The 26501-nt window shown below is 38.9% G+C and overlaps 2 protein-coding genes across 2 annotated transcripts; both read left to right on the plus strand.

The window, feature by feature from the left end:
• The first annotated feature begins 4583 nt into the window (after positions 1 to 4583).
• LOC121386735 lies at positions 4584 to 25327 on the plus strand. Its single transcript, XM_041517733.1, has 5 exons — positions 4584 to 4892; positions 8020 to 8292; positions 15215 to 15541; positions 21176 to 21323; positions 24480 to 25327. The coding sequence occupies exons 1-5, from the start codon at positions 4604 to 4606 to the stop codon at positions 24535 to 24537; spliced, it is 1095 nt and encodes a 364-aa protein (XP_041373667.1). The 5' UTR covers positions 4584 to 4603; the 3' UTR covers positions 24538 to 25327.
• Positions 7207 to 7963, plus strand: LOC121386737 (tigger transposable element-derived protein 4-like). The gene has a single exon (XM_041517734.1). It carries the CDS (start codon positions 7207 to 7209, stop codon positions 7663 to 7665), a length of 459 nt encoding a protein of 152 aa, XP_041373668.1. The 3' UTR covers positions 7666 to 7963.
• Positions 25328 to 26501: the final 1174 nt, after the last annotated feature.

A 26501-nucleotide genomic window follows, 5' to 3' on the forward strand; every position in this document is an offset into this window, starting at 1 on the left:
TGATTAATTATATAGGAAGAATATATTAAAACAATACGTCTGTTTTTAATTATTTCTATTTAATACCGTAAAGTTTCAAAATAAAGCTCTATTTTTCGTCTTTATTTTGAAAGTTACATTTCACTCACCAATAAAAAGAAAAACACTTTCATCATCTCTAGTTGTAATTTTATCATTTGAAACCCCTATAGAGAGTTGAACATGTCTTGAAAAGTGGTTCCTTTTTAATTTTTATTTTGAGGTTTTACGATATGGTCACTTCTGCACTAAAATAGTTTAAATCATTACACAATCAGAAATTGCTGAATATTTGTTTTGGCAGGTTTTATCATTTATTTGCTGTAATCCCAGAAGCTAACATGTCGAGGGCAATATGAAAATCTTCCATTGTAGCACTTGCATTTGCTTGCACCTTATTAAGATAGACACACAGATTTGATACATAGTTTCGTATGGACAATGGTTTGTAGTTTTTCTTCAGTCGAAACAGATCACTTGACTTTGGCAGAGACAAGCAGCTATCACGACAGTATCGAACTTCAAGGTAGAGTCTCCTGACTTGGTCATCATGTGATATTGATCTGTCCGCAATATAAGTTTTAACATCACTGGAAGAGGTGAAAGGTCCCCCAAGGGATTTCAGCTTTTCTAAATCCACGTTTCGTCTTATATCGATTTTGAGGTTTTCACACTCTTTTGCTGAACAGTTTTGTTTGACTAATTTATCCTGTTCATCTTTCCAAGCTTTAACAAGCTGGTTGACCTTTTCTGCTGTTTTTCTGCAGTCTTGAAATGCACTTGCAGGTTTGAGTTCAATCAAATCAAAACTCTGCCCCATTACAATTGATGAACTAGCAATGGGCAGTTCTTTTGATCCTCTTATTGACAACGCATAGTTAATCCTTCCAACCCGGCGCTCGGAGTCCATGTTACTGACTGGTGCCTTATTAAGTACGGACATGTTCTTCTTGGTGAGAAGTTTATCACTGTTTGGGTTGAACTCACCAAAGCCAAACACATCTGCCCTTTGTCTGAACCAACCTGCTGCAAGCTTCGGTAACATTATACCAATTACTTGTGTCACTTCGGACCTGTGAGCAGAAATAGCAGTTTCCAATGAAACAATAATATCATTGTTCTATTTGCAAGATTCATACCTATCAGTGGATATGAATTTGAAAGAAGGTTTAGAGAGGTCAAGCAGTTGTGGATAGATCTACATAAAGTTGTTGCATAGCAGGGATTAGTTTTTCATAGTTCACTGTACCATGGTATGTCAGACTCAAGAATCCTTCAATCAGTTGTTGACCAAGTATTGCCATGGCTAATATCATGACCTGGAGGCAATCAACTTCCTGGAATGCTTTTAAAATGCAAGCAAGAGAGTTGGTAACATGTTCATATTTATCAAGGAATTTGGTCAAATCTTCTCCATGGTGAATCAATATTGCACAAGCATACACAAATCTGTTAAAACGTTCTTTCTTCAGTTGTACAGCATAATTGTGTTTTTGGAAAAATATGTTTGTCAAATTGGTCACTGTAATTCCATGTCTTATGGTCAGTCATGACTTATAAGACGCATTACAACATCAATATATTGTTCACATACTGTATCATGGCATGTAGTGGAAGTTATGAGAACTGCAGAATAATGTTTGTCCTTTCCAATGCCATTTTCTATATTAGCACATACGCCCACCATCTCCTTATTAAACATAAGAGCAGGTGGGTACTCGAAAGCAGTTCCTCCGGTATGTGATCTGTTCCTAACTCTAATGCCACCTGTTCATCAACACCAAAATTATGGCTAGCAGAATCCATCATCCGAAAGGTAATTTTCTTGAATAGGTCTTCAGTTGAAACACCACTACATACTGACAGAATATTTAATATGGCTATTTTAAGATTAGCCAGATTTTTGCAACACTCGGTATCAACTGGAAGTGAAGGAAATGCACGGAAAACACCATCGATTGTAATACCTTGTACCATGAAAGAACCAACACCCTTCTTTCTGGATCCATCATCATGGTATGTTATTACTGCATCTTCAGCTTTCATCATCTCCTCAACTATACATCGTAAAGCCAAGACTTCAATGGCTTTACCTGATGCACGAATAGGCTTCTCATCAGGAGCTGTGTCCAGATCAATAAAATCCTCTTCATTGTGAAATTTCCACTGCCTTCCAAATAAGGTGTTAGCAGTAATAATAATACCTGCTACCGCTTGTGTCTTACTGCAATGGTATATGCTGATCAGTTTGTCTACTGCTGTGTAGAATTCTGGCTTAATTTTCCTTTCACTTTCTCTTATATGGAGCCATTGACTTGGCATCTGATCATCTTTTATCATGTTTGAGTAAACATGTCTCCTGAATCTCTTCCTGTTATTTTCACCATCATCATTCTCGTCTGGCTCATATTCAGCATCACTGTCTACATTAAGTGAAGTGCCCATCTCAGCTGAATCATCAGTTTGCATCTCATCATCATTGACATCATCCCAAGATATTCTTTTCTGAACGGTTTCTTGGTCACATTTATCTTTCTGTTTGTCTATCCTGGCTTTCCATTTCAAATTTCTTTCTTTTCATTGTTTTTGACCACTGTCTGTCTACACAATCATCACAATAGCCAATTCTTGGCCCTCTTTGATCAGTCAAAAACTTTTCTTCTATTTCAAGCATTTTGATACCAGTTTCCCTCTCTAAGATCTTTCTTCTTCTTTCATCCTTAGTAGAAATGTCAAACAAGGTAACCGTTACCCGTTGATTGTATATCTTCATTTTATCCTTCCATTGCTCATTCCGACGCTCAACTCTTGTTTGTACATTTCTGATGAATTCTTTATACAGTTTTTCAATACTTTGAGCAACAGCCTTCGCTGTTTGAGTATAAATATTGCAAAACATCCAGTGCTCTATTAAGACGTAAGCTAAAATTCTTGCAGCATCAGTGACTGATTGCTGAGCTTGACCTGCTCTTTCTGCCCTTAGCAGATACATCATGGCTTCGATGATTGTTTTTTGAACAGGCAGTTTCCCCACCGACAATGAAGCTTTTTCAATATATATTTCTTCACCAATAATCTTCTGTGACTTGATATCATATCTCTGTTTGGGCTGGGGCCACTACTTGAAGTCAACCTTTTTGAAGCCATTTATAAAAAAATGTTAATTCAGTGCCAACTGTTTCCTTTAAGAGTTTGACAGAAAAAAACCCTAATATTTTTATTTTTAGTAGAAGTAACACTATGATAATTTATGTTTAAAAGAATTGTCTGATTGGTTTGCAATGCATATGATATAAACAACTGTCTGCCTTTAAGAAAATTATTGTTGTGACATGTGTCAAAACATCGTATTGTTGTGACTTGTGTCAAAACATGCAATGTACACAGTCAATCAATGTTGATTGTCATTAACCAAAACCCAAGGATATTGCAGCCTTTAAAAATATATTCAATAAAATAAAACTGCTTTAAAAATAAAAAAAGCTACCATCATAATAAAGGTTTATTATGCTAAATATATTATAACAATCGATTCTACTTTGAATAGTAGAATTTGGTGATGGTGGTGGGGGGTGGGATTGTATTTCCATAAACACCTATCTCCAATTATGGTTTTTAAAAAAGGCTTTTATCCTACATTTCTTAATACAGAATAAATCAACATGAAATTATCTTTGAAACAGGCTGATAATATTAACGTTTAGCAAATTCAGAATTTTTGGACACCAGGAGCCAATTGATATCTTTGGACCCCATCTACAGGGGGGTTAGCATATAAAATATGGATAATTTTAAGTTGTTTCACAATTATAAAAGGTAACACCATATTTTGAAATGGTACAGGCTATAAAAAGTATATTTTTTCATATTAACCCCTCCCCCTATTACTAGCCACGATTCAAAATTCACTAGCCCTACTTTACTTTCAGTTAATACAATTTTACTCAATAATAGTAATAATCAGATATGTCACCTAAAGAGGGAAATTAGAGCTTAAAAACACTAACATTAGGGGTTGAAGTGGGTTCAGTATATTCATATTTACAAAATAAATGAATGAATGAATGAATGAATGTTTAACGACACCCCAGCACAAAAAATACATCGGCTATTGGGTGTCTCACTATGGTAATGTAAACAAATAAGGTGATGATCAACATCAATACATAAATTCAAGATTTAAAAAAAAACAGTGTAAAGAACTGTGCAAAAATACAAATATCACACATAGATACGGACTTTTACTGTATTGGCCATTCTCCAAGGGAATGTTACACCCCTGCACCACAGTGAGGTTACAGCACGCACAGGGGTATTTACAAAATAGACATTTGACAATTTCTTTATTCAGGCATGGCAATTGTAGTTATTTACTAGCCCATCATTGAATATCACTAGCCACGGGAGTGGGGCTACCATAATCTAGAAGCCCTGCTTTTTAATGACATCATTAGCTTTCTGGGTGTTAGTTTCATTTGATCCCGGAAAAAGAATCTTAATTAACCAAAATAATCATCATACAGAACACACTCGCCATCAGTTTACACTTTCTGTTTCAGATCCACCCTACTTTCCCCCGGTCTGGATGTTAAATACCAAACGGCTCGATTTAGTCCTAGAAGTCGAGGCTGGCACAATGTTGAGATTGTCATGCAGAATTGCCGGAGGAAATCCACTCGTGTACAAGGTCCATATGACATGCGAAGATGGCATCTTCGCACTGGAGGAGCGTCAAACAATTGAGAGAATGTCTGTTATTGGACACATCAGTTTCATTGTAAGAGAGTCGGCATACAACAAGTCGTGTTCTTGTTTCGGGAAACACGTAACTAATCACTATTTTGCTGGGAGCATTCTCAAGATTATGCTGATAAGTAAGCATAATTGTAGTCATGTTAGCTATTCAAAATTACAGCGGCGGGTCGTACATGTACATGTAGTCCAGTGGTAAAGCACCCGCTTGATGTGCGGTCGGTTTGGGATCGATCCCCGTTGGTGGGCCCATTGGGCTATTACTCATTCCAGCCAGTGCACCACAACTGGTATATCAAATGCTGTGGTATGTACTATCCTGTCTGTGAGATGGTGCATATAAAAGATCCCTTTCTACTAATGAATTTGTTTTAGCTGGTTTCCTTTCTATGACTGTCAAAAATGACCATATGTTTGAACTGCAATAGCCGATGATTAATAAATCAAGGTGCTATAGTGGTGTCGCTAAACTTCTATTCAAAAACAGGCCACGGTGGAATCGTGGTTAGGCCATCGGTCTACAGGCTGGTAGGTACTGGGTTCAGATCCCAGTCGAGGCATGGGATTTTTAATCCAGATACCGACTCCAAACCCTGCGTGAGTGTCCATTTGTACGGGTTGAAACTAGGGTCTTCACCTTTATAGTTTGTGTGTTTTTTTGTACTTTTTTTACATTTTGTCATGGTGTATGTTATATGTAGTACAAGTTGATTTGTTCTAATGTTCTCACTCCAGCCAGTGCACCACGACTGGTACAACAAAGGCCATGGTCTATGTCTATGGGATGGTGCATATAAAAGATCCCTTGCTGCTAATCGAAAAGAGTAGCCCATGAAGTGGCGACAATGGGTTTCCTCTCAATATCTGTGTGGTCCTTAACCATATGTCCGATGGCATATAACCATAAAATAAAATGTGTTGAGTGCGTCGTTAAATAAAACATTTCTTTCTCTTTTTTTCCACACATTTGACTTTTGATTTCCATCCATGTGTCTTAACCCTATAATGCTAAGTGGGGAGCGAGGTGACGTAAGTGACACTGTCATATGGCAAAATGACGTAAAACATATACAGTCAAACCTGCCTTCGCAGCCACCTCCATATGGTGGCCACCTGTCCATAATGGCCACCCTGAGGTCCCCCCAATGAATTTTACTATATATTTTACCTCTATATGGCAACCACCTGCTCAACGCGGCCAGCGGCCACACTTTTGTCATAAAAAAGTGAAAATGAACCTGCTATCACAGCCACAATTGTTTTTTAGTTTCAAGTTATAAAGAAATGTCGGCAATCGTAAAACAAACCGTAAGATGTTTTTGTTGATATAACCAATTGGCTTGATAAACAGCGGTCCTTTAAAGGTCGTCGGTCGCTTAGCTATGTTCGTTAATTAACAAGTGTTTTTAATCTGGATTAACGGTGCGATGTACTAGTCATCGGCGGTGGTCATTAAACGCAGTCGATAAGAGGGTATCTAGTCTAAAACAACTGGAGTTAAACGTGTCAACTCTAGAAGGAATTAAATACTGCTGCAGTTTATTTCTGATATTTATTTTCAAAATGCCACCTAAACCCAGTAAGCCGATAGCATTAACGATGGAACAGAGAGTAGAGGTCATTAAAAAATCAGAGAAAGACAAATTGAGTGCTAGAAAAATTGCTGAACATTTCGGGGTGGGTAGAACTCAGATTGATGGCATTTTAAAGAGAAAAGCAGAGGTGTTGGCAGATTATGATAACAACCAGTCCTCTGACAGAAAAAGGCAGAGAAAACTTACAGGCAATGAGGATATTAACATGTTGGTTTGGAAATGGTTCCAAGATGCCACTGTTCGTACAATAAATGTCAGCGGTCCACTGATTAAGGAGAAGCCGTTAAAATTTGCCGAAGATTTGGGAATACTGAGTTTCAAAGTGTCAAATGGGTGGCTGGATTCATTCAGGCATAGGCACAACATCGTCGCAGGTACACTAAGTGGGGAGCGAAGTGACGTAAGTGACACTGCAGTTGAGGACTGGAAGTCAAAGTTGCCAGTGGTGTGTGACGGGTATGCTCCTAAGGACATTTTCAATATGGACGAGACCGGTCTGTTTTACAGGGATACAACAAAGGCAACCCTTAAAGTGAAAGTTGATGAATGTGCTGGCGGTAAGCGCTCTAAGGAGAGACTGACCGTGGCACTATGTGCAAGTATGACCGCAGAAAAATGTGTTCCTCTAGTAGTCATAGGACGCTGTTTTAAAAACATAACACCAGAATCTCTAAGTGCAAGAAACCACGCTGTTTTAAAAACATAACACCAGAATCTTTACAAACAACAAGAAACCAACACATAACACCAGAATCTCTACCAGTAACATACACCAACAACAAGAAACCACAAAAAAGCATAACACCAGAATCTCTACCATGACACCAACAACGAAAGATGGATGAACACCGGATTGTTGGAGTGGTGGCTGCAGAGATTTAACCGCAAGATGAGACGACAAGGAAGAAAAGTGTTACTGTTTGTCGATAATGCCCCATCTCACCCTGCAACTCAACTCAGTAATGTGAAATTAGTATTTCTGCCAGCAAATACCACTTCCAAATTGCAACCGATGGACCAAGGCATCATACAAACAATGAAGCTCAAATACCGGAAAAGACAACTACAGCACGTGATCTCTGCCATGGAAAAGGATACAAGCAAGTGTGGTTCACAGCTTCTGAAAGAAATCAACATTCTGCAGGCCATCTACTGGATCCACAATGCATGGAAACACGTGGAAGCATCCACCATCCAGAAGTGCTTCGCAAAATGTGGGTTCAAAGATTCTGAAGTAGCTATTAGTGCAGCCAGAGCAAACAAAGCAAGATGCGTGACTTCTTTAGCAAGTGAACATTAAAGGATAATCAGTGACTTTAATGCGCAGAACAGTGCTCCATTATTCTGTTGTTTGTTAAATATTCTCTCTTTTTTTTCACTTAATAAAATTTCATATACATGCTAATTTTTTGTCTTGTTTTTAATTACGTTTTTGCACATGTATATGGCTCCTTAATACTTCTATTGCAACATACGTGTAATTGTTTATATATGACCTGCATACGGCGGCCACCTCTCTATGGCGGCCACTTTTGTCATGTCCCACGAGTGGCCGCCATAGACAGGTTCGACTGTACATGTAATTAAATGAGAGTGCGTTGTCAAATAAACTATTTCCTTTCCTTGTTCTAATGATGATTCGTTTGCCTCTTAGATTTTTTGAAGCTCGACTTTGCCATAGAGACAAGATCACATGGACTCCAACTGACCTGTACTGGCAAAGCTTATTCACCTAATACGTTCTCATTTACATACTTCAGACAGTATGTCAGCGGTGTGCTGGTGAGAAAGATGAATGGGTACCGCAAGTTAAATACATTAACGAAGACCATTGACAGTTTGCACTATGAAGACAATGGAAATTACACATGCACTGCTATGAATGGAATAAAGATGGTGACAGTGTCTAAAATTCCAAACCTTGAAAGTATGTATTGTAGCATTCTAAAAAAAAATGTTTTTATTTTATTGCCAGCCCTTTGTTTACAATTAGAACAACACATGCCAAGGGTAAAACATGGGTTGTGTACATAAACATAATAAAACAGCATAATATAATACTTTAGGGTACTGGCTTCCAAATTCTACACCACCCCACCCCCACCCCTCTTCATCCCCGCCTCTCTCTCCCCCCTCCCTTCCCCCTCTCTCTCTCTCTCTCTCTCTCTCTCTCTCTCTCTCTCTCTCTCTCTCTCTCTCTCTCTCTCTCTCACACTATATATCTAATCAATGTAGCTATCCATTTATCTCTCTCTCATACAACACACTTTCATCTTTTTCCATTCTATGAACGACGTACATAAATATTTTAAAATACACACATGATATATATATATATATCTACATTATTAATGCGTGGACCGCTGGGAACAAGATGATGCACAAGGAATTCTAAATATTAAGCTTTATTATTATTATTATTATTATTAATTTTATTATTATAGTCCAGTGTTCAAAACTTACCAAAAAGTATTTTGGCCCCAAAAATAATAATGCATGTTGGCAAATTATGGCAAGTGAATAATGAGCAAGATTTTAATGTGGAACAAATATTAATAGTGGCTCATGTGTTATAGCTCTAAAGAATATAATATTATTTAATATTTAATTTATGTCACCCAAACAGGACATTGGTCGCATTTGGCGACCTGGCTACAGTCTTGTTTCAAGCCCTGTATAGTCCCCTACCGGTCCAACCGGAAGGGATTTTAGGTTTCATCTCCGTCTGTTCCACATACATGTATAATTTTTTTTTACAGTTACAGCCTCTAAAATTCCAAACATTGAAAGTACATGTATGTTATGATTCTAAATATGAAGCTTCTGTTATTGCTAGTCCCCTGCTTGTCGAATGGTAGGGAACTATAGGTTTCATCTCCGTCCTTCTGTCTGTCTGTCTGTCTGTCTGTCTGTCCCACATATATTTTTTCCGGATGTTTCTTTTTTATAGTTATAATTAACCTCTAAATTCCAAACATTGAAAGTACATGTATTTATTATCCATATGGTACAACATAACAGAGTTAATAATAATCATACGAAGCACATGTGTAATAACAAGTGTAATGACGTAATTTTGGGAAGCGACGTGATTACATGATGTTGCTTCTCCAGTCCTAGTTCAGACTTTACATATGAAATATGACGTCGTTTCGTCGTCTCCTACTAGTTTGTGGTTGAAACATTTTGAAACAGTCATTGTTATTACATACACTCACATGTAAATCGTACTGATTTTACAAAACTCGTGTCAGGATTCATGTATTACCCTCGCTCTCGTTCGGGCAATACAAAAGTCCTGATACTTGTTTCATAAAATCAGTACGACACACAAGCTGTATAATAATCTCTATGTATGTTAGGATTTTAAATATTAAGCTTCTATTATTATTAGTCCCCTATTAGTCCAACTGGATGGGGACTATAGGTTTCATCTCTATCTGTCTGTCTGTCTCACCGTTCTGGTCATGCACGTAAAACCCTAATTTACTCACTAAATCCTTCTGTCCATCTGTCCGACATATAATTTACAGGATGTTTTTTTGTTTTTTTACATTAATGCCTGAAATTTTGTTTATAGCTTTATCATGTATTATCATATACCTGTAACTGTTATAGATCAAGTTTGACTTTCATGGCGATTTACCCATTTGTTTTCCAGATTTTTTTGTTTGCAATATATGCCTCAAGATATTCAGCAGTGCTCTACAAAGCGAGTAAAATACTCACCATGACGATTAAAAACATTCCCTGTCATCTAAAAAATAAAATAACATTCGCCAGTTGGCGACTGTCCAATAATTTTACTTTAATCTGTAAACAAAACTGGACATCAGAAAACACAGTGGACCAGTAGCAATTTATCTTCCATAAAATGTGTTTTCTATCCGTAGTTTGTTTGAAAAATAAAAGTTTGAGACAAGTTAATTGGACTATGAATAACGGGCAACGGGCAACTCTATTAACGTGCCCCTATCCACAAGGTTTCAGGCACGCCCACTTCGGATTTAGCCTCTGACTTCGCCAGTGACCAACTCCGGAGCAGGAGGGGGGGGGGGGGGGGGGGGGGGGGGGATTGAGTTTGAGGTGGTCGGAATTTGGAAAAAAGCCATTTAGTAAAGTCAAACGCAAGCGCGGACCGAAAAGCAGACACTCAGCAGACTTCAAGTAATACCGAGTGGGAGCCGTACTCTGATTGGCTAAAGTTCGATTCCTCGGTAAGAGTTGGCAAGTACTTGAGTCTACCTATGTTAACTGCGTCCAAACCTGTCTGGACTACAAAGTTAAGTCGAAAAGTAGTTTTGACTGCTCGACCGAAAAGGTTTTAAGGTGATTTGAGCAATTTAGACGGATTGCCGAAAATAAAAGGTTATCGACTGTTTACAAAAAAAATAAACAAAGTTTTTGAGATGACGGCCTAAAAATTAAAGTGTAGTAAAGTCCATACTCACGGAGGCGAAGGAGGTTGGCAAAGGGGAGGACGTCATGGAGAGCCGATGAAGTTCGACGCGATGAAATGCGGGATGGCTGGACGGCATGAGGATGCTGCTATCGCCTTGGCTAGTGAGCGATACTCATCCCCGGCTATGATCTTGATGACTCGATGGAGGGTCGGGTTATGCATTTCTGGGAGTAGCAGTCCTTGATTATATATACTACTCAAAAGAATTTAAGGGTCAGACGATATTTTCTACATTATTTTCTGAATGTCAATTATATTAGCTAGACCATAATGTCACGCATGGTATTGTTCTATTTTGACGAAAGTGGGTCTAAGCAACCCATAAATGAATTAAAATCCACTGTCATTGACACTGTCTACTAGTTCTAATGGCGAAAACATGCTTACATTTGCACGTAAATTAGGGCGAAAGCGAAAGGTCTGCTAAGTGCCCATAACTTGCTTTTTCACAAAGCGCTTCATTTGCACGCTTTGCACGTGTATTCCATGTTCCCAATACTGAATTTCCGTATAATTGGAGCTTGCGTTCGTGTACGGTGCACACTCCAAATTCGACAATGGTACGACTTCAACTGACTATCGAAGATCGAGGAAGGGCTATTGCTTGGCATCAGGATGGCAATACGCAAAGAAATGTTGCTCTGAGACTTGGTGTCAGTCAGAGTGTCGTTGGCCGACTGTGGCAACGGTACCAAGCAACGAATTCTGTTCGAAATCGTCCACGTTCGGGAAGACCCCGAAGCACTACAAATAGAGAGGACCGCTACATCACCAATATGGCTCTACGTCAACGCACAACCACTGCACGCCGATTACGTGACAATCTGCGGACTGCGACTGGAACTCGAGTGTCTGATCAAACCATACGCAATCGGCTGAGAGCCAATAATCTACGCTGCCATCGCCAGGCTGTTTGACCACCACTCCTACCACGTCACAGAACGGCCAGACGTCACTGGTGCACTCTTCATCTGCGGTGGCAACGTGTTCAGTGGGGTCGAGTGATGTTCACTGATGAGTCCAGGTTTAGTCTCCAGTTCAACGACGGTCGGGTTCGTGTCTACAGACGTCCTGGGGAGCGCTTCGCTGACGTTAACGTTAGACAACGTCACCGGTTCGGTGGTGGCAGCGTCATGGTGTGGGGCGGCATCTCTATCCACCACAGGACCCCCCTCTATGTGGTGGATGGCAATCTGAATGGAATCCGCTATCTGAATGAGATTATCCGGCCGTTGGTTCTCCCAGGCCTTCAGCAGACTGGCGGCGGGGCAGTTCTGCAGGATGACAATGCCAGACCCCACCGCGCCAGGGTGGTAACGGACTTTCTCAGACAACAAGGTATCGCCAGGATGGATTGGCCAGCATATTCGCCTGACTTGGCCCCAATAGAGGACACCTGGGACGAATTAGGCAGGAGAGTTCGGGATAACCATGCCCCTCCGGCCAACCTTCATGATCTGGGTTAACTTCTTATGGCAGAGTGGCAGCCCATTCCCCAAGAGTTCTTCAGACGTCTGATCAACAGCATGAGGCAACGATGTGTCGAGAGTATTCGCTCCAGGGGTGGATTCACACACTATTAAACGAATGTTCTAATGTGTAAAATCCATGTTTGACAACCTTCAACTTTGACAGCATGTCATGTGACTTTCTTGTATACAGTGACGTTTATTTGTGGTTTTTTGTAAATATAGAACAATAAATAAAATGTTTGGTGTAGTTTACATCATCAATCTAATACACTCTGAAACTTATTTGGTTATAAATTGTTGACCCTTAAATTCTTTTGAGTAGTATATATCCCTTTCCGGCGAACAGTGAAACAGAGTCCACGACCATCCCGCATTGTGACGCTGTGGACGCAGAAGTCTCCCTCTGTCGGGCTTGCTGGTAACGGTCTAAAAGCCGCGTGCTTCAGTTGCGTGAAGAGCTGCCTGACGTCCTCAATGTTGGTCTTAACTAACTGGGAGTAGCGCATTGACAGTTTGCCGGCCTTGAGTGACCACTGCTCCTCAGTGTCCGTAGCAGGATTCGGCGGTTGTGTCGGAGGGCCTGGCTTGGCTGGTTGGTCGCCTGGTGACGCGATTGCCTTCCGCTTGGCAACGACCACAGGTTGGGCCTTGGTCTCGACTGCGGCACTCTTCCGAGGTGGAGGTGGCATCGCAGGAGTCCCGGGAGCTAAAGTCTCTGGAGTTGATGGGGGCGATTCCATCACTGCTTGGTTAAGTTCCGCCCCTGGCGAGTCGACGGCTCGGTCCGGCTGAGCTGGATCTGCTGGTCTCACTGGTGTTGATCGGTGCTGGGGGTTCACAACGGGAAAGGTCGCCGCCGGCAGTTGAGCTGCCGGTTTTGTCCTCCCCCGGTCTGCCCCTGGCGCGTCCGTCTTCCTCCTTCTTCTTTTCCTGGTTGGCTTCCTTACCGGGTCACCGTACACCAAGGTCACGGTTGCCCGTGGCCCGGTGTACGTGACGCTGTATTCCATTAACACTCTGTAGCTAGCAACGAGCCCCCCCCCCCCCCCCCCCCCCCACCCCCCCCCCCCCCCCCCCCCCCCCCCCCCCCCCCCACCCCCACCTCCCCCCCCCCCCCCCCCCCCCCACCCCCCCCCCCCCCCCCCCCACCCCCCCCCCCCCCCCCCCACCCCCCCCCCCCCCCCCCCCCCCCCCCCCCCCCCCCCCCCCCCCCAGAGCAGGCACACACGTCTAGCTTCATCGCTTGCGAACTCGAAATCCAAAGTATAGAATGAAAGTATAGAATGCAAGAATCGAATGCTATGAATAACGATTTTCCTGTATTCAAGAGTAAAAACGGTGACGTTAAGGGAGGTAATAATTTGTTATTTGACTAAAATAAATATTTGACAGAATTATGGCCCTTGAACTTAGGAGATGTGAAGAAAAAAAATTGCTGAAAAAAATTCAGAAGACCTTTAGATATTGAGCTGAAATTTTGTGTATAGGTTTATCACGTACTGTTACAGATCAAGTTTGACTAAAATAAACATGAACTGTTTAATGTTTGTGATTATTCTTGAATATTCCACTTATTACCCATTCTCAGCAGTTCATATACATTAACAAATGCTATACTCGATAGAGCAGTATAATATCCAACAACGAAAATTGTACAATGACTTCTTCCAATGACATTCACCTTTGCATATGGGAAAAGAAATGCAATGACCTGCTGCTTTGTGCATGCAACATTCCAGAAATCCTCAACTGTTTTATTGAGATCGCACGTCCGGTGTGCGACATGTATTGCTTTAGCAGTACTCTCAGAATGTTTATTTCTCTCATCGACATAAACGTAATACAAAACGGAAGCTTAATTGTTAATATATTTTAAAGTTAAACATTGTTTTGTTTAATGACACCACAGTAGAGCACATTGATTAATTAATCATCAGCTGTTGGATATATCAAACATTTGGTAATTTTGACTCGTAGTCATCAGAGAAAACCCACTACATTTTTCCTAATGTATAGTAAGGCATCTTTTATATATGCACTTCCCACAAACAGGAAATCACATACCACGGCGTTTGACTAGTTGTGGTGCACTCATTTGAACAAGAGAAAACCTAATCAGTTGAATGGATCCACCGAGGTGGTTCGATCCTGTGACACAAGCACTTCAAGCAAGTACTCAACCATTAATATCCTTTAAAAACACATGTACGTGTCAGTGTTTCTGCCAGAAAGAAATTCTTGGGTATGTCACTATGGAATTGAATGCAATCACAGTCAACAGGGGGTATGGGTGGGGGCCTCCCCAGAGAGAAAATGGGTTAATTTTGAGAGGGGGCCTCCCCGAGAGACAAAAAGGGTTAATTTTAGGGTTAGGGTTAAGAAAATCATACATTAATGATAAAGAGTAACTAAATTTGTCAATTTGTTAACTTTAAAAAACAAAAAATAAGCACAACATTTGGGTATGGCGACATACTCGATTTACCCTCTGGCAGAAACACTGCATGTAGTACATTCCTGATGGTCTGAATTTTAATAATAAAATTGTTTCAAAGAACAAGAACAACAAGAATACGTTTATTCAATATTAAGGCCACATGAGGCCCAAAATACACCAAAACAAACCATGATACAGTGCAACCCCTCAAAACCGGACCCTTGGTAAGCATGAATTCCCTCAAAACCGGACGTTTTACTTGGTCCCTTTTTAAATATCTATATAGAAGAGAACCTCTCTAAACCGGATACCTTGTAAAAACCAGACATTTTACTTGGTCCCATTTTTAAATATCTATATAGAAGAGAACCTCTCTAAACCGGATACCTTTAAAAACCAGACATTTTACTTGGTCCCAAGGGTGTCTGTTTTAGAGGAGTTCCACTATATATTTTGTCGCATGCAAATTGTTTTACAGTACCCTTGCAACTATCGGAATGGTCGGCCAGGTACTCAGTGATTGCAGCGTTTCTTGGTGAAAGCATGGTGTTGAGTAAAACCATTCTGAGCCATGGGTCGGGCAACATGACCTTCAACTGGACGGATCCAAGTGGACACTTCAGGAAAGGCTACATGAAGAAGGAAGACACTAGTGTGAAGATTTTCGACACAGTAGTCCAAGTGAAAGCCACTGTGATATACCTGAAAATTGATGAACTGAAAGAGGCTGACCTCGGTCAATTTGTTCTCACAGTGTGTGACTGGAACAGATGCATACCCTTTTACACAGATATAAAAATACAGAGTAAGTGAATGTTTTTACTTAATTCACTGTAAAACCTAACCAGGCTTATACAACTTTTAGCGCCCAAGACTCGAGACTTATAGAGTCTGAGACGTGAACGTCATGACAATGCCATACAATTATTGTACATGTATGTGTGTGATGTCATTAGAGATTCAGTCTGCATGGACTTTAAAAGTTTTATAAGCACAGGCCCAGGGTGCTAATTCATTCAACTCTTGCAACTTTGCGATCTCGCAGTGCAATGCTAAAAGACTTGCAAAGAGGATGCTTTGTTGTCAAATTAACAGAGCCTAAGAGAACTTTGTTAATTAGGTCCCTGGACTAAAGTCAGAACCACATTTTTAATTAACAACTACAATAAATTATTCTCCTACATTCTTTAATTTCCAAAACAGTTTATCTACATTTTGTTCCGACATAAATTGTGAAAAAAGCCTTACAATGATACCAATTCCACATACTAGATGTCACCTATAACTATCTCAATTTCAACGCTAAGATCTCCTCCAGGACAAAAAGCATGCAGTGTTTTGCTTTCTGCCATTTTACTTTTTTTTTGGAATACTCTACATGAATGTGACATAATTAATATGACATCATCACATTTGCTTTTATATCATAACACATTATGACTTTGTTAGATTATGTCATATCCTTTCACCCCTCTATTGGAGAGTATTCCATAAAAGGGGAAAATGGCAACCAGCACAAAATTACATTTTGCCATATACGATTTCAGTGAAGTGGATATACAAATATAGGTGACATAGTTCTCATCTAGTATGTCTGGACAAAATGTGTAGGAAATGTAACGGTAAATAAAGGTAGGATAGTAATAAATAGTAGTTGTTAACAATATGTGGTTCAGACTTTATATAGTCCGTCCCATTATTCTATAAAACTGTTCTTTGTAAATAATTTCAGTTTGGTTTGATATGTAAGAAGGAAAGTAAAAGTGTTGTAGAAATAACAAACAAATATTAGTTTTAGTTTTGTGTGCAATTTACAAATCAATCCACTCAGAAATAAATAAATATTAGTTTTAGTTTTGTGTGCAATTTACAAATCAATCCACTCAGAAATAAATAAATAGAATGAAAAAAGGTGTTCACTGTGGGATGAACTATAGGTATACAGTCAACTGCAGGGCTCAAGATGGCAACCTACATGTAGCTACAAAAAGAGAAAAGCAGTCCATGGTGTTTTTTTAGACCTAGCAGCTACATTTAGGTGACAGAAATTCACCTGCTATATCTACAACAAACAAAATTGCAGCTCATTTGTCATGAAACCGGAAGGAAGGAAATGTTTTATTTAACGATGCACTCAACACATTTTATTTATGGTTATATGGTGTCGGACATATGGTTATGGACCACACAGATATTGAGAGAGGAAACCTGCTGTCACCACTTCGTGGGCTACTCTTTTTCGATTAGCAGCAAGGGATCTTTTATATGCACCATCCCACAGACAGAATAGCACATACCACAGACAGAATAGCATATACCACGGCCATTAATATACCAGTCGTGGTGCACTGGCTGGAGCAAGAAATAGACCAATGGGCCCACCGACGAGGATAAATCCCAAACAGATCAAGCGAACGCTTTACCACTGGGCTACGTCCCGCTCCCCCTTCATGAGACGGGGGGGGGGGGGGGGGGGGACGTAGCCCAATGGTAAAGTGTTCGCTTGAAGCACGGTCGGTCTAGGATCGATCCCCGTTGGCGGTACCATTGGGCTATTTCTCTTTCCAGCCAGTGCTCCACAACTGGTACAACAAAGGCCGTGGTATGTGCTATCCTGTATGTGGGATGGTGCATATAAACGGTCCCTTGCTGTTAATTGGAAAGAGCAGCCCATGTATATATGTACGATTATCTCAGTGTTCTCATCTGTTATAATTAGCTTGTGAATCTGTTATATTTTAATTCTATAATGCTCTAAAATATACCTCGGAGAACCTTATTTTCCACAAATTATCCCAAATCTTAAATTCCATTTTGTTTTGTTTTCGTTGCGTGACTCGGGTAATCTAGTTTGAAAGGAAGTGATATCAGAGCTCTCTTACCAACTCCTAGTGTATGCACATGCAGTGTAAACAAACACAGTCATTTACGACAAGGTCCTTCCCTTTGAACAACCAGACTTGTAAAACAACATAAATGACTTGATATTAATATAATAAACTATTTAACTAAATATATTTCAATTTGCATTAACAGAACAAATTAGGGTTATAGTATTTTTCTCTCAAATAAAATCCAAAGAAAAAATGCATATGGTACTATAGTAGACTGATTTGGAGAAAAAACAACCACTCGCAATACCCAAGTGATCATTTTCTTTTCTTTGGGACTATGTAATTGGTCAGTTCTGAGATTTTAGATGGGGAAAGTCTGCTTATTAAGAGTTTTACAGAATTATTTACAGTAATAAAGCATAATGGCTGATAATGTCCATTAATTACCAATTTAGGGGTGGCAGGTTATTTCACCATATACTCTGTGATGTTAATAATAGAGGTACGTATTTTTGTGTCTATAGACGGCGGTAATTACTTGCCTCGTCTGGTTACCTACCAAATATATATACACCTGCCAATCAGGAATCACAGGCATTAACTACACGATAGACCAATTAACTAAGCAAAAACTCCCAATTATAATTTCAGTCCTTGGCCTCTGTGGTGTAGTGGTTAAGCCACCCATAGCCCGGTGGTAAAGCAGTTGCTTGATGTGCGGTCGGTCTAGGATCGATCCCCATCGGTGGACCCATTGGGCTATTTCATTTTCCATCCAGCCAGTGCTCCACAACTGGTGTAACAAAGACCGTGGTATGTACTATCCCATCCGTGGCATGGTGCATATAAAAGATCCCTTGCTGCTAATCGAAAAGAGTAGCCCATGAAGTGGCAACAGTGGGTTTCCTCTCTCAATATCTGTGTGGTCCTTAACAATATGTCTGACGCCATATAACTGTAAATAAAATGTGTTGAGTACGTCGCTAAATAAAACATTTCCTGTACAGCTGTTGCATTAAAGGGACTGTCTCGAGTGTGCTGATAGGTACTGGGTTCACCTCCAGGTACCGGCTCCCACCCAGGATGAATTTAATGACGCTGTATACTAAACTAACTTCTCTCTCACTATATACCACTTAAAGTGACGGACAACAGTTTTTAAACACTACAACGTAATTTTTCACTATTATTATTAGAGCCACTTTTAATAATAATAATATAATTTAGAAGTTACTTACATTTTATTGTTTGGTTGCGGTAGTGGCAGGCTATTGAAATTTACAAAATAGACTTAACTGCAACATTTGACTATTTCTTTTTTATTAGCCGTCGGGCATGGCAATATTAGTTATTTACTTGCCCTACATTGAATATCACTAGCCATGGAAGTGGGGCTACCATAATCTAGAAGCCCTGAATTATACATCAGGGGTGGGGAAAAATTAAATTGTCAATCGGTCCCACTTGATGTCGTCACTACCGGGGGGGGGGGGGGGGGGGGGTGGAGAGGAATTATAAAATAAACAAAACAAAAAAAATTATATTTTCGAAATAGTTTTTTTTTAAAATGAGTGATATTTGTATAGTTTTATCTTGAATCATGAGCGCGAAACGATAAACATGAAAACATTAAAAAAAAAAAAAAAAAATCACATATGATCAGTGAAAAAACCCACAAATTGTATATATTTTACATAATAGAATAAATAATATAAAAAAGGAATAAAAGTTATGAATTTTAATTCCCATATATGTATAAAAAGTACGAGTATTCAGTACTGTATCTTGAGAATTAATAAAAGATGGCACCGTTGAAGCGTTTGACAGCCTGAGCTAGCACATGTTTAGACAAAGAAAGTAATAACGACATCACCGATTGGATGAAATTTGACCTCTACTGGCTCTTGAAATAACAGTACATGTAGCTGTTCTGCTCACTCGCACTTGTTAAAAAAAAGGTGGAAACCTTTTGTTAATTTTAAAATCATTTATAATTATTGGAGACACTACATTGAACAGTCAACAATAAATACATTTATAGATTATTTCATTATATTTTATGCTATTTTAAGCAGTTTGTATTGCACAAAAGCCTCTTGCTTTGGACTAGGACACTCGACCCGACAGAGCTCCGTACACATGTGTTGACAGGTGTTGATTGTAACCAGTTGCAAATTCTGGGTCCTTTGTTTTAATTGGAGTGTAATACCTTGATGGCTCTCTAAACCAAGAATGGTGCTATCGTTAATGTCTGTGTAATCTTTTGACCGACTCAGCGACTTTGACAAATGTCTAGCCTAGTGGCAGTCGATTGACGCTACTGTAGGTCCGACTTCAGTGACTGGCGATATACTTAGGCAGACTTTAAAATCACAAACGTCTGAAACACCAGCCATATTGACCACTATTTATTTATTATTTTAAATCATGCACGAGATACCGATGTATGGGCTGACCGATAGGAATTTGTTCCAATAATAGAAATGGAGAGGTGCTTCGGACCGACAAGAATGACAAGAGTGGGACCGTCTAACGTGCGTTTTTAAAAAATAATTTTGGTCTCAGAGATCGAGAATCGGTCCCAGACCGGGAAAAAAGGGCTTTTCCCCACCCCTGATATATATATATATATGTATATGAAGCAGTCTTTGCACTATATATATATATGTATATGAAGCAGTCTTTGCACTAAGATCACCTTATGCACGTAATGTGATCTTAGTGCTAAGATTACTTCATGGAACAGGGCCTGGACATACAAAATATTTATATCCACTCCATGATAGTAGCCATTTAAGGGCAGGACGTAGCCCAGTGGTAAAGCTAACTAGCTTTTCCTTGATGCACAGTCAGTCAGGGATCTATGCCCGTCGGTGGGCCCATATTGGGCTATTTCTTGTTCCAGCCAGCTCCACGAATTTTACGCTATTCCGCAAATAGTAAATTTTGAAACGGAATAGTAAAACAATTCTTCCAATCTTCCGTCATGAAAGTGAAAATAAAGCACAGAATACCGAAAATCGCCTGCGACTATTCCGCTGACGCTTTTTCTTCAGCTATATTTTTCTGCAGAACAAATCCTCGCGCTACTAAGACCTTTCTCATGCACTTACCGGTACAAAATAAACGTCTTTTTGATCAAGACTAATGTTTGGCGTTTGTGCATTTGTAATTCCAGCTAGTACGCAGCATAGACTGGTATATAAACAATTGTGCATTATGCAATATTGTACAGGGCAATGTAGCACAGTCAGGAGAACTATAGTGATACATTAATAATTGAGGGATAGTACATTTTTAGACGGAATAGTGTTTTTTGAAATTCACTATTCCTTTGGGATAGTGGTAAAAAAAAAATATTTCAACCCCTGCGACCTGGTATATCAAAGACCGTGATATGTGCTATCCTGTCTGTGATGGTGCATATAAAAGATCCCTAAATTGCTACTAATGTAAAAATGTAGCAGGTTTCCTCTCTAAGACTATGTCAAAATTACAAAATATTTGATATCCAACGTGCTTTAGTGGTGTCATTGAACAAAACACTTTAAGTAGCAATTTAGTTTGGCTCATAATTTACATTTGTGTATTGTATTTATTTTCAGAAAAGATGCCTCGTTTAGCAGAAGTCAGTGCAGTGCGTCACCCTGAGGCTGTACAGACCCTTAACACAGGCAGTGTAGTGCTGATAGTGCTGGTGGTGGTAGTGGTAGTGGGTTCGGCAGTGCCCGCAACTTGGATACTTAGGATGAGGTCATTTAAATTAATTCCCTTTTAAACACTAATTATTTGAGAACAACTTTTGATTAATACTTTTGGAATATTGTTTTGCTATAATGAACAGAGATGGTAGGCCATATTCAGTGGTGTAGGAAGGTGCCAAAAATTGAGGGGGGGGGGGGGGGGAGGAACACTTATATTTACACACTTTTACACTGTTATAAAACAAATATAAAGCAAAATATCTGAAAAGGGAGGAGCACATGCCCCCCTCCCCCCCCCCCCCCCCCCACACACACACTTCCTATGCCAGTCAGTGTTTCTGCCAGAAAGATATTTTTGGGTATGGCGCTATAGAATTGAATACAATCACATTCAACAGGGGGTATGGGGGCCTCCCCCAGAAAGAAAATGGGTTACGTTTAGCGTTAGGGTTAAAAATAGCATACAGTAATGATAAGAGGAATTAATTTTGTCAAAAAGTTAACTTTAGAAAAAAATATCTGCAAACATACATGTATTTGGGTATGGCGCAGAAACCCTGCCAGTGATATTATGTGACCATAAAATAAAACAAGACCTTGCATATACCAGTTAATCATAGCAACAGTTTTCCTATGACATATTGGCTTCAATTAACCTCTGCAATATTGCCCACGGCAATCGGCAATGCCGTGGAGATTGCCGGTGGGTTTTTTAGTTGTCCACGGCACCTTTGTGCATTGGACTATTCAAGTTGGGGGTTTTCAGTGGCATGCATGTTTTTTGCCTTGGATATTTTTTTATTTGCAGGGGTTGGGCTTAAATTTCTGTTGGCAATAATTTACAAAATATGGCAACCCCAAGTAATATCTGCTAGACCAAACATGATTTTATATATTTCAAAAAAAAGAAGAAGAAAGAAACAAAAGGTGAATTAACAATGTCTTATAAGAGTAATGCTCGAAACTCTAGTGGTATATGAGCCTGTAAAATATATTGGACTTATAAGAGTGTGATTTAACTATCTTTTGAATAAGTAGGACATGGAGTTACGCAATCTCTCAAACTCATTTTTTGGTCCCATGTTAGATATTTAATAGAAATTGCACATCCAAAACTCGAAGTGTGTTGATCGATCAAGCTATCATTGCCAATGGTATTTAAAAAGAGAATGAATTAATTGTCATCCAAGCGAAGTGTGGTTGTTAATTGGCTGCCAAGGATTCTGGTGTAAATTATAGAATTATAGATGCCAACTATAAGCTATGTGTTTGGTTGTCTGTGCTTGTACACTGTACATGGCGGAGGGACTTTATTACAGACACAGTCTGGTTAACACCAAATAGTAGTAACACTGTTGGTTTTAATTTGCTTTCAAACAAGTGGATCGTGTTAAATTAATTTGAACATTTCTATATTGTGACTTTTTGATATATTTAAATATATATATATATATATATATACTAGTACTTAGTGCTATTTGCATGCAGTATTTTAATTTCTTGATTACGTTCCGCCTTAACTTTCAAGTACATGTAAGCTTTTTTCTTTTGTTATTTACTTACGGCTATTAATTGGATGTCAAACATAAGGTGATTCTGACATTAGTCTCAGAGAGAAAACCTGCTAAATGTTTCCATTAGTAGCAAGGGATCTTTTATATGCACCATCCCATAAACAGGATAGCACATACCACAGCCTTTGATATACTAGTCATGGCAAACTGTCTGGAACGAAAAATAGCACAATTAATGTACCCACCAACAGATCCTAGACCGACCACGCATCGAGTGCTTTACCACTGGACTACGTCTCACACCATGGTTTAAAACAACTCATTGTAAGATAAATGGTATCTATTATGGCCACTCATGTTGTATTCTCAATATAAACAACTTGTAAGATAAATGGTATCTATAATGGCCACTCATGTCGTATTCTCAATATAAACAACTTCTTGTGAGATAAATGGTATTTATAATGGCCACTCATGTTGTATTCTCAATATAAACAACTCATTGTAAGATAAATGGTACGTGTTGTGAGATAAATGGTATCTATAATGGCCACTCATGTTGTATTCTCAATATAAACGTGTTGTGAGATAAATGGTATCTATAATGGCCACTCATGTTGTATTCTCAATATAAACAACTTGTTGTAAGATAAATGGTATCTATAATGGCCACTCGTGTCGTATTCTCAATATAAACAACGTGTTGTGAGATAAATGTTATCTATAATGGCCACTCGTGTCGTATTCTCAATATAAATAACTTGTTGTAAGATAAATGGTATCTATAATGGCCAGTCATGTTGTATTCTCAATATAAACAACTTGTGAGATAAATGGTATCTATAATGGCCACTCATGTCGTATTCTCAATATAAACAACGTGTTGTGAGATAAATGGTATCTATAATGGCTACTCATGTCGTATTCTCAATATAAACGTGTTGTGAGATAAATGGTATCTATAATGGCCACTCATGTCGTATTCTCAATATAAACAACTTGTGAGATAAATGGTATCTATAATGGCCACTCATGTTGTATTCTCAATATAAACAACTTGTTGTAAGATAAATGGTATCTATAATGGCCACTCATGTTGTATTCTCAATATAAACAACTTGTGAGATAAATGGTATCTATAATGGCCACTCATGTTGTATTCTCAATATAAACAACTTGTTGTAAGATAAATGGTATCTATAATGGCCAGTCATGTTGTATTCTCAATATAAACAACGTGTTGTGAGATAAATGGTATCTATAATGGCCAGTCATGTCGTATTCTCAATATAAACGTGTTGTGAGATAAATGGTATCTATAATGGCCAGTCATGTTGTATTCTCAATATAAACAACGTGTTGTGAGATAAATGGTATCTATAATGGCCAGTCATGTTGTATTCTCAATATAAACAACTTGTTGTAAGATAAATGGTATCTATAATGGCCACTCATGTCGTATTCTCAATATAATCAACGTGTTGTGAGATAAATTATATATCTAATGGCCACTCATGTCGTATTCTCAATATAAACAACTTGTTGTGAGATAAATTATATATCTAATGGCCACTCAGGTACATATGGTACCGATAGGGCTTCAGTTATTTATTAAGACAAAACAAAAATTGGTTATATACCATTCAGTAAATGTTCTCTAATGAAATTCATGAATTTTTTTCTCTTAATAGATGGAAAAAAAATATAAGACCTGATGAAGAAACGAAGACTTTTGCCATTTCAAAATAAATGCGATAACACGCACTCAGTACTGGCTAGCTGATTGGACGAGATGGACACAAACTCTGAACCCTCTATTGTGCACAAAGTTGAAGTAACAAAGCAGTGAAGATGGAATCACTAAGGCCTGCTTTCATTAACACAATTCCCCGCGCGTTTCCATACACCGAAATGTGTTTTTCCATATCTGCATTTTCTCAAGCGGATCACTATACAAAATGTTACGTTGTCAAAGTGTATTTCGGCCAAAAGTAAATGCTTCTCATTATGACGTCACTGTACAAAAAATCACTCATTGATAAAAAAAATCCAAAATTTTTTAGCACATGGAATCGCGTATATGGAAATGGTACGATTAAATGCACTGTATCGCTAAACTCACTCGCAGAAACGTGTGCGAAATCGCGTTAATGGATTGCGGGCCTTAGGTTAGAACAATTGGCTGTTGACTGTTAAAGACATGTTATTTACTTAGAGCCCCTTACCGGTCCAACCGGAGAGGACTATAGGTTTCATCTCTGTCCGTCTGTCCGTCTGTCTTTCCATCCGTCTGTCCCACATATAGTTTTCCCGATATTTTTTTCACAATGCCTTGGGATATATTGAGCTGATATTTTTGATAGAGTTATGGCCCTTGAACTTAGCAGATACAAAAATTGGTTTTCTATACCTTTTTTTCTTGCAATGCCTGAAGATATTGAGATAAAATTTTGAGTATACATGTAGCTTTATTATGTATACCGTATATCTTCGCCTGTAAGTCGATCTCGGCTATAAGTCGAGTCCCTAATTTCAAGCCCTGAAAACGTATTTTTTTATTGACCCGTTTATAAGGGGATGCGGAAAACTCGTATGGAAAACGAACTCGTATGGAAAAAAAAACCGGTGAACTCGTATGGATATGCAGATATATACTAACTTTGATATTTCTCTTAAATGTGTATTTTGACACTTGTTTTTTATACATGCTTCTTATTTATGTCCCCATCAGTCAACTATTTGCGTGTCAACCGCAGTTTGTGCGTCAACGGCAGTCACCTATAATTAAAACACGCATGTCATTAGACTTATTTCCTGCAACAGAAACCGTAAACATTGCATGCATGTTTTGCGTTTCTCACCAGCCCGAACTTAAAAAACACTAGCCAATGACGTTGGGCTAGCGGATTTGTCGAACTCTGCATAAAAACTACAAACAAGTTGCTATACAGTTATGGATATATCAGTTTGTTCACTGCATTTTCCCACATTGTCTTCCATACGAGTTCACTTGTGGATTTCCATACGACTTCACCGCATTTTCCCCCATACGAGTAAGTTTTCCATACGAGTTCACCGCAAGCCGTTTATAAGTCGACCCATGAAAAACAACTTATAAATATTGAAGTATTTCTTATTTTCAGCACATGAGAACAATAATGTACAATGTTTGAACAAAAGAAAATTATTTTACAAACTTCGGTTTTCACGTTTTGTAGATCCCAAACAAGTAACATAGCATCAAAACGAAATATTCCCTTAGTAGATAGTGAAAGCTGTTTGGCTGTTACCGTATGGCACTGTACAGCATGGTTTTGTGCACAGACAACAACTTTATTTATAAACACCGAGAACAGATCACTACAATAAAACAAAGTATCAGTTAATCACATGTTTTGTCGCCATATTAATACATGTAAGGAGGATAACTCTGGAAAGTACACTGGTTTTTATGTATGTCCCTATTGCTCTAGTGAACTGCAGAAATCAGTCTAAGCTGTTTTAAGGGAAAGCTCAGTAATATTCATGAAGATAATCACCGACAAAACATTGTTTGAACAACCATTAATGCCAGTGACCAGATTTCAAAATAAACTCGGGCAACAGGTAGTTAGTATTGTTTACATTTTTGCTATTAGTGATGACTGTTATTTTAACTAAGTGGACTGTTCTCTTGGCATGTGAGTGAGATCGCACGCCTCTTTGCATAACCA

This window comes from Gigantopelta aegis, chromosome 12 (genome assembly GCF_016097555.1).
Source record: "Gigantopelta aegis isolate Gae_Host chromosome 12, Gae_host_genome, whole genome shotgun sequence".
NCBI classification, from domain to species: Eukaryota; Metazoa; Mollusca; class Gastropoda; order Neomphalida; family Peltospiridae; genus Gigantopelta; species Gigantopelta aegis.

What these genes read in the sequence shown, in the direction of transcription:
- LOC121386735 (XM_041517733.1), top strand. Translation starts at nt 4,604, where the DNA reads ATGTTAAATACCAAACGGCTCGATTTAGTCCTAGAAGTCGAGGCTGGC. An exon ending in TCTCAAGATTATGCTGATAA is followed by an intron (nt 4,893 to 8,019) that starts GTAAGCATAATT and finishes TTTGCCTCTTAG; the next exon opens with ATTTTTTGAAGCTCGACTTT. An exon ending in TAAAATTCCAAACCTTGAAA is followed by an intron (nt 8,293 to 15,214) that starts GTATGTATTGTA and finishes ATTGTTTTACAG; the next exon opens with TACCCTTGCAACTATCGGAA.
- LOC121386737 (XM_041517734.1), top strand. Translation starts at nt 7,207, where the DNA reads ATGAACACCGGATTGTTGGAGTGGTGGCTGCAGAGATTTAACCGCAAG.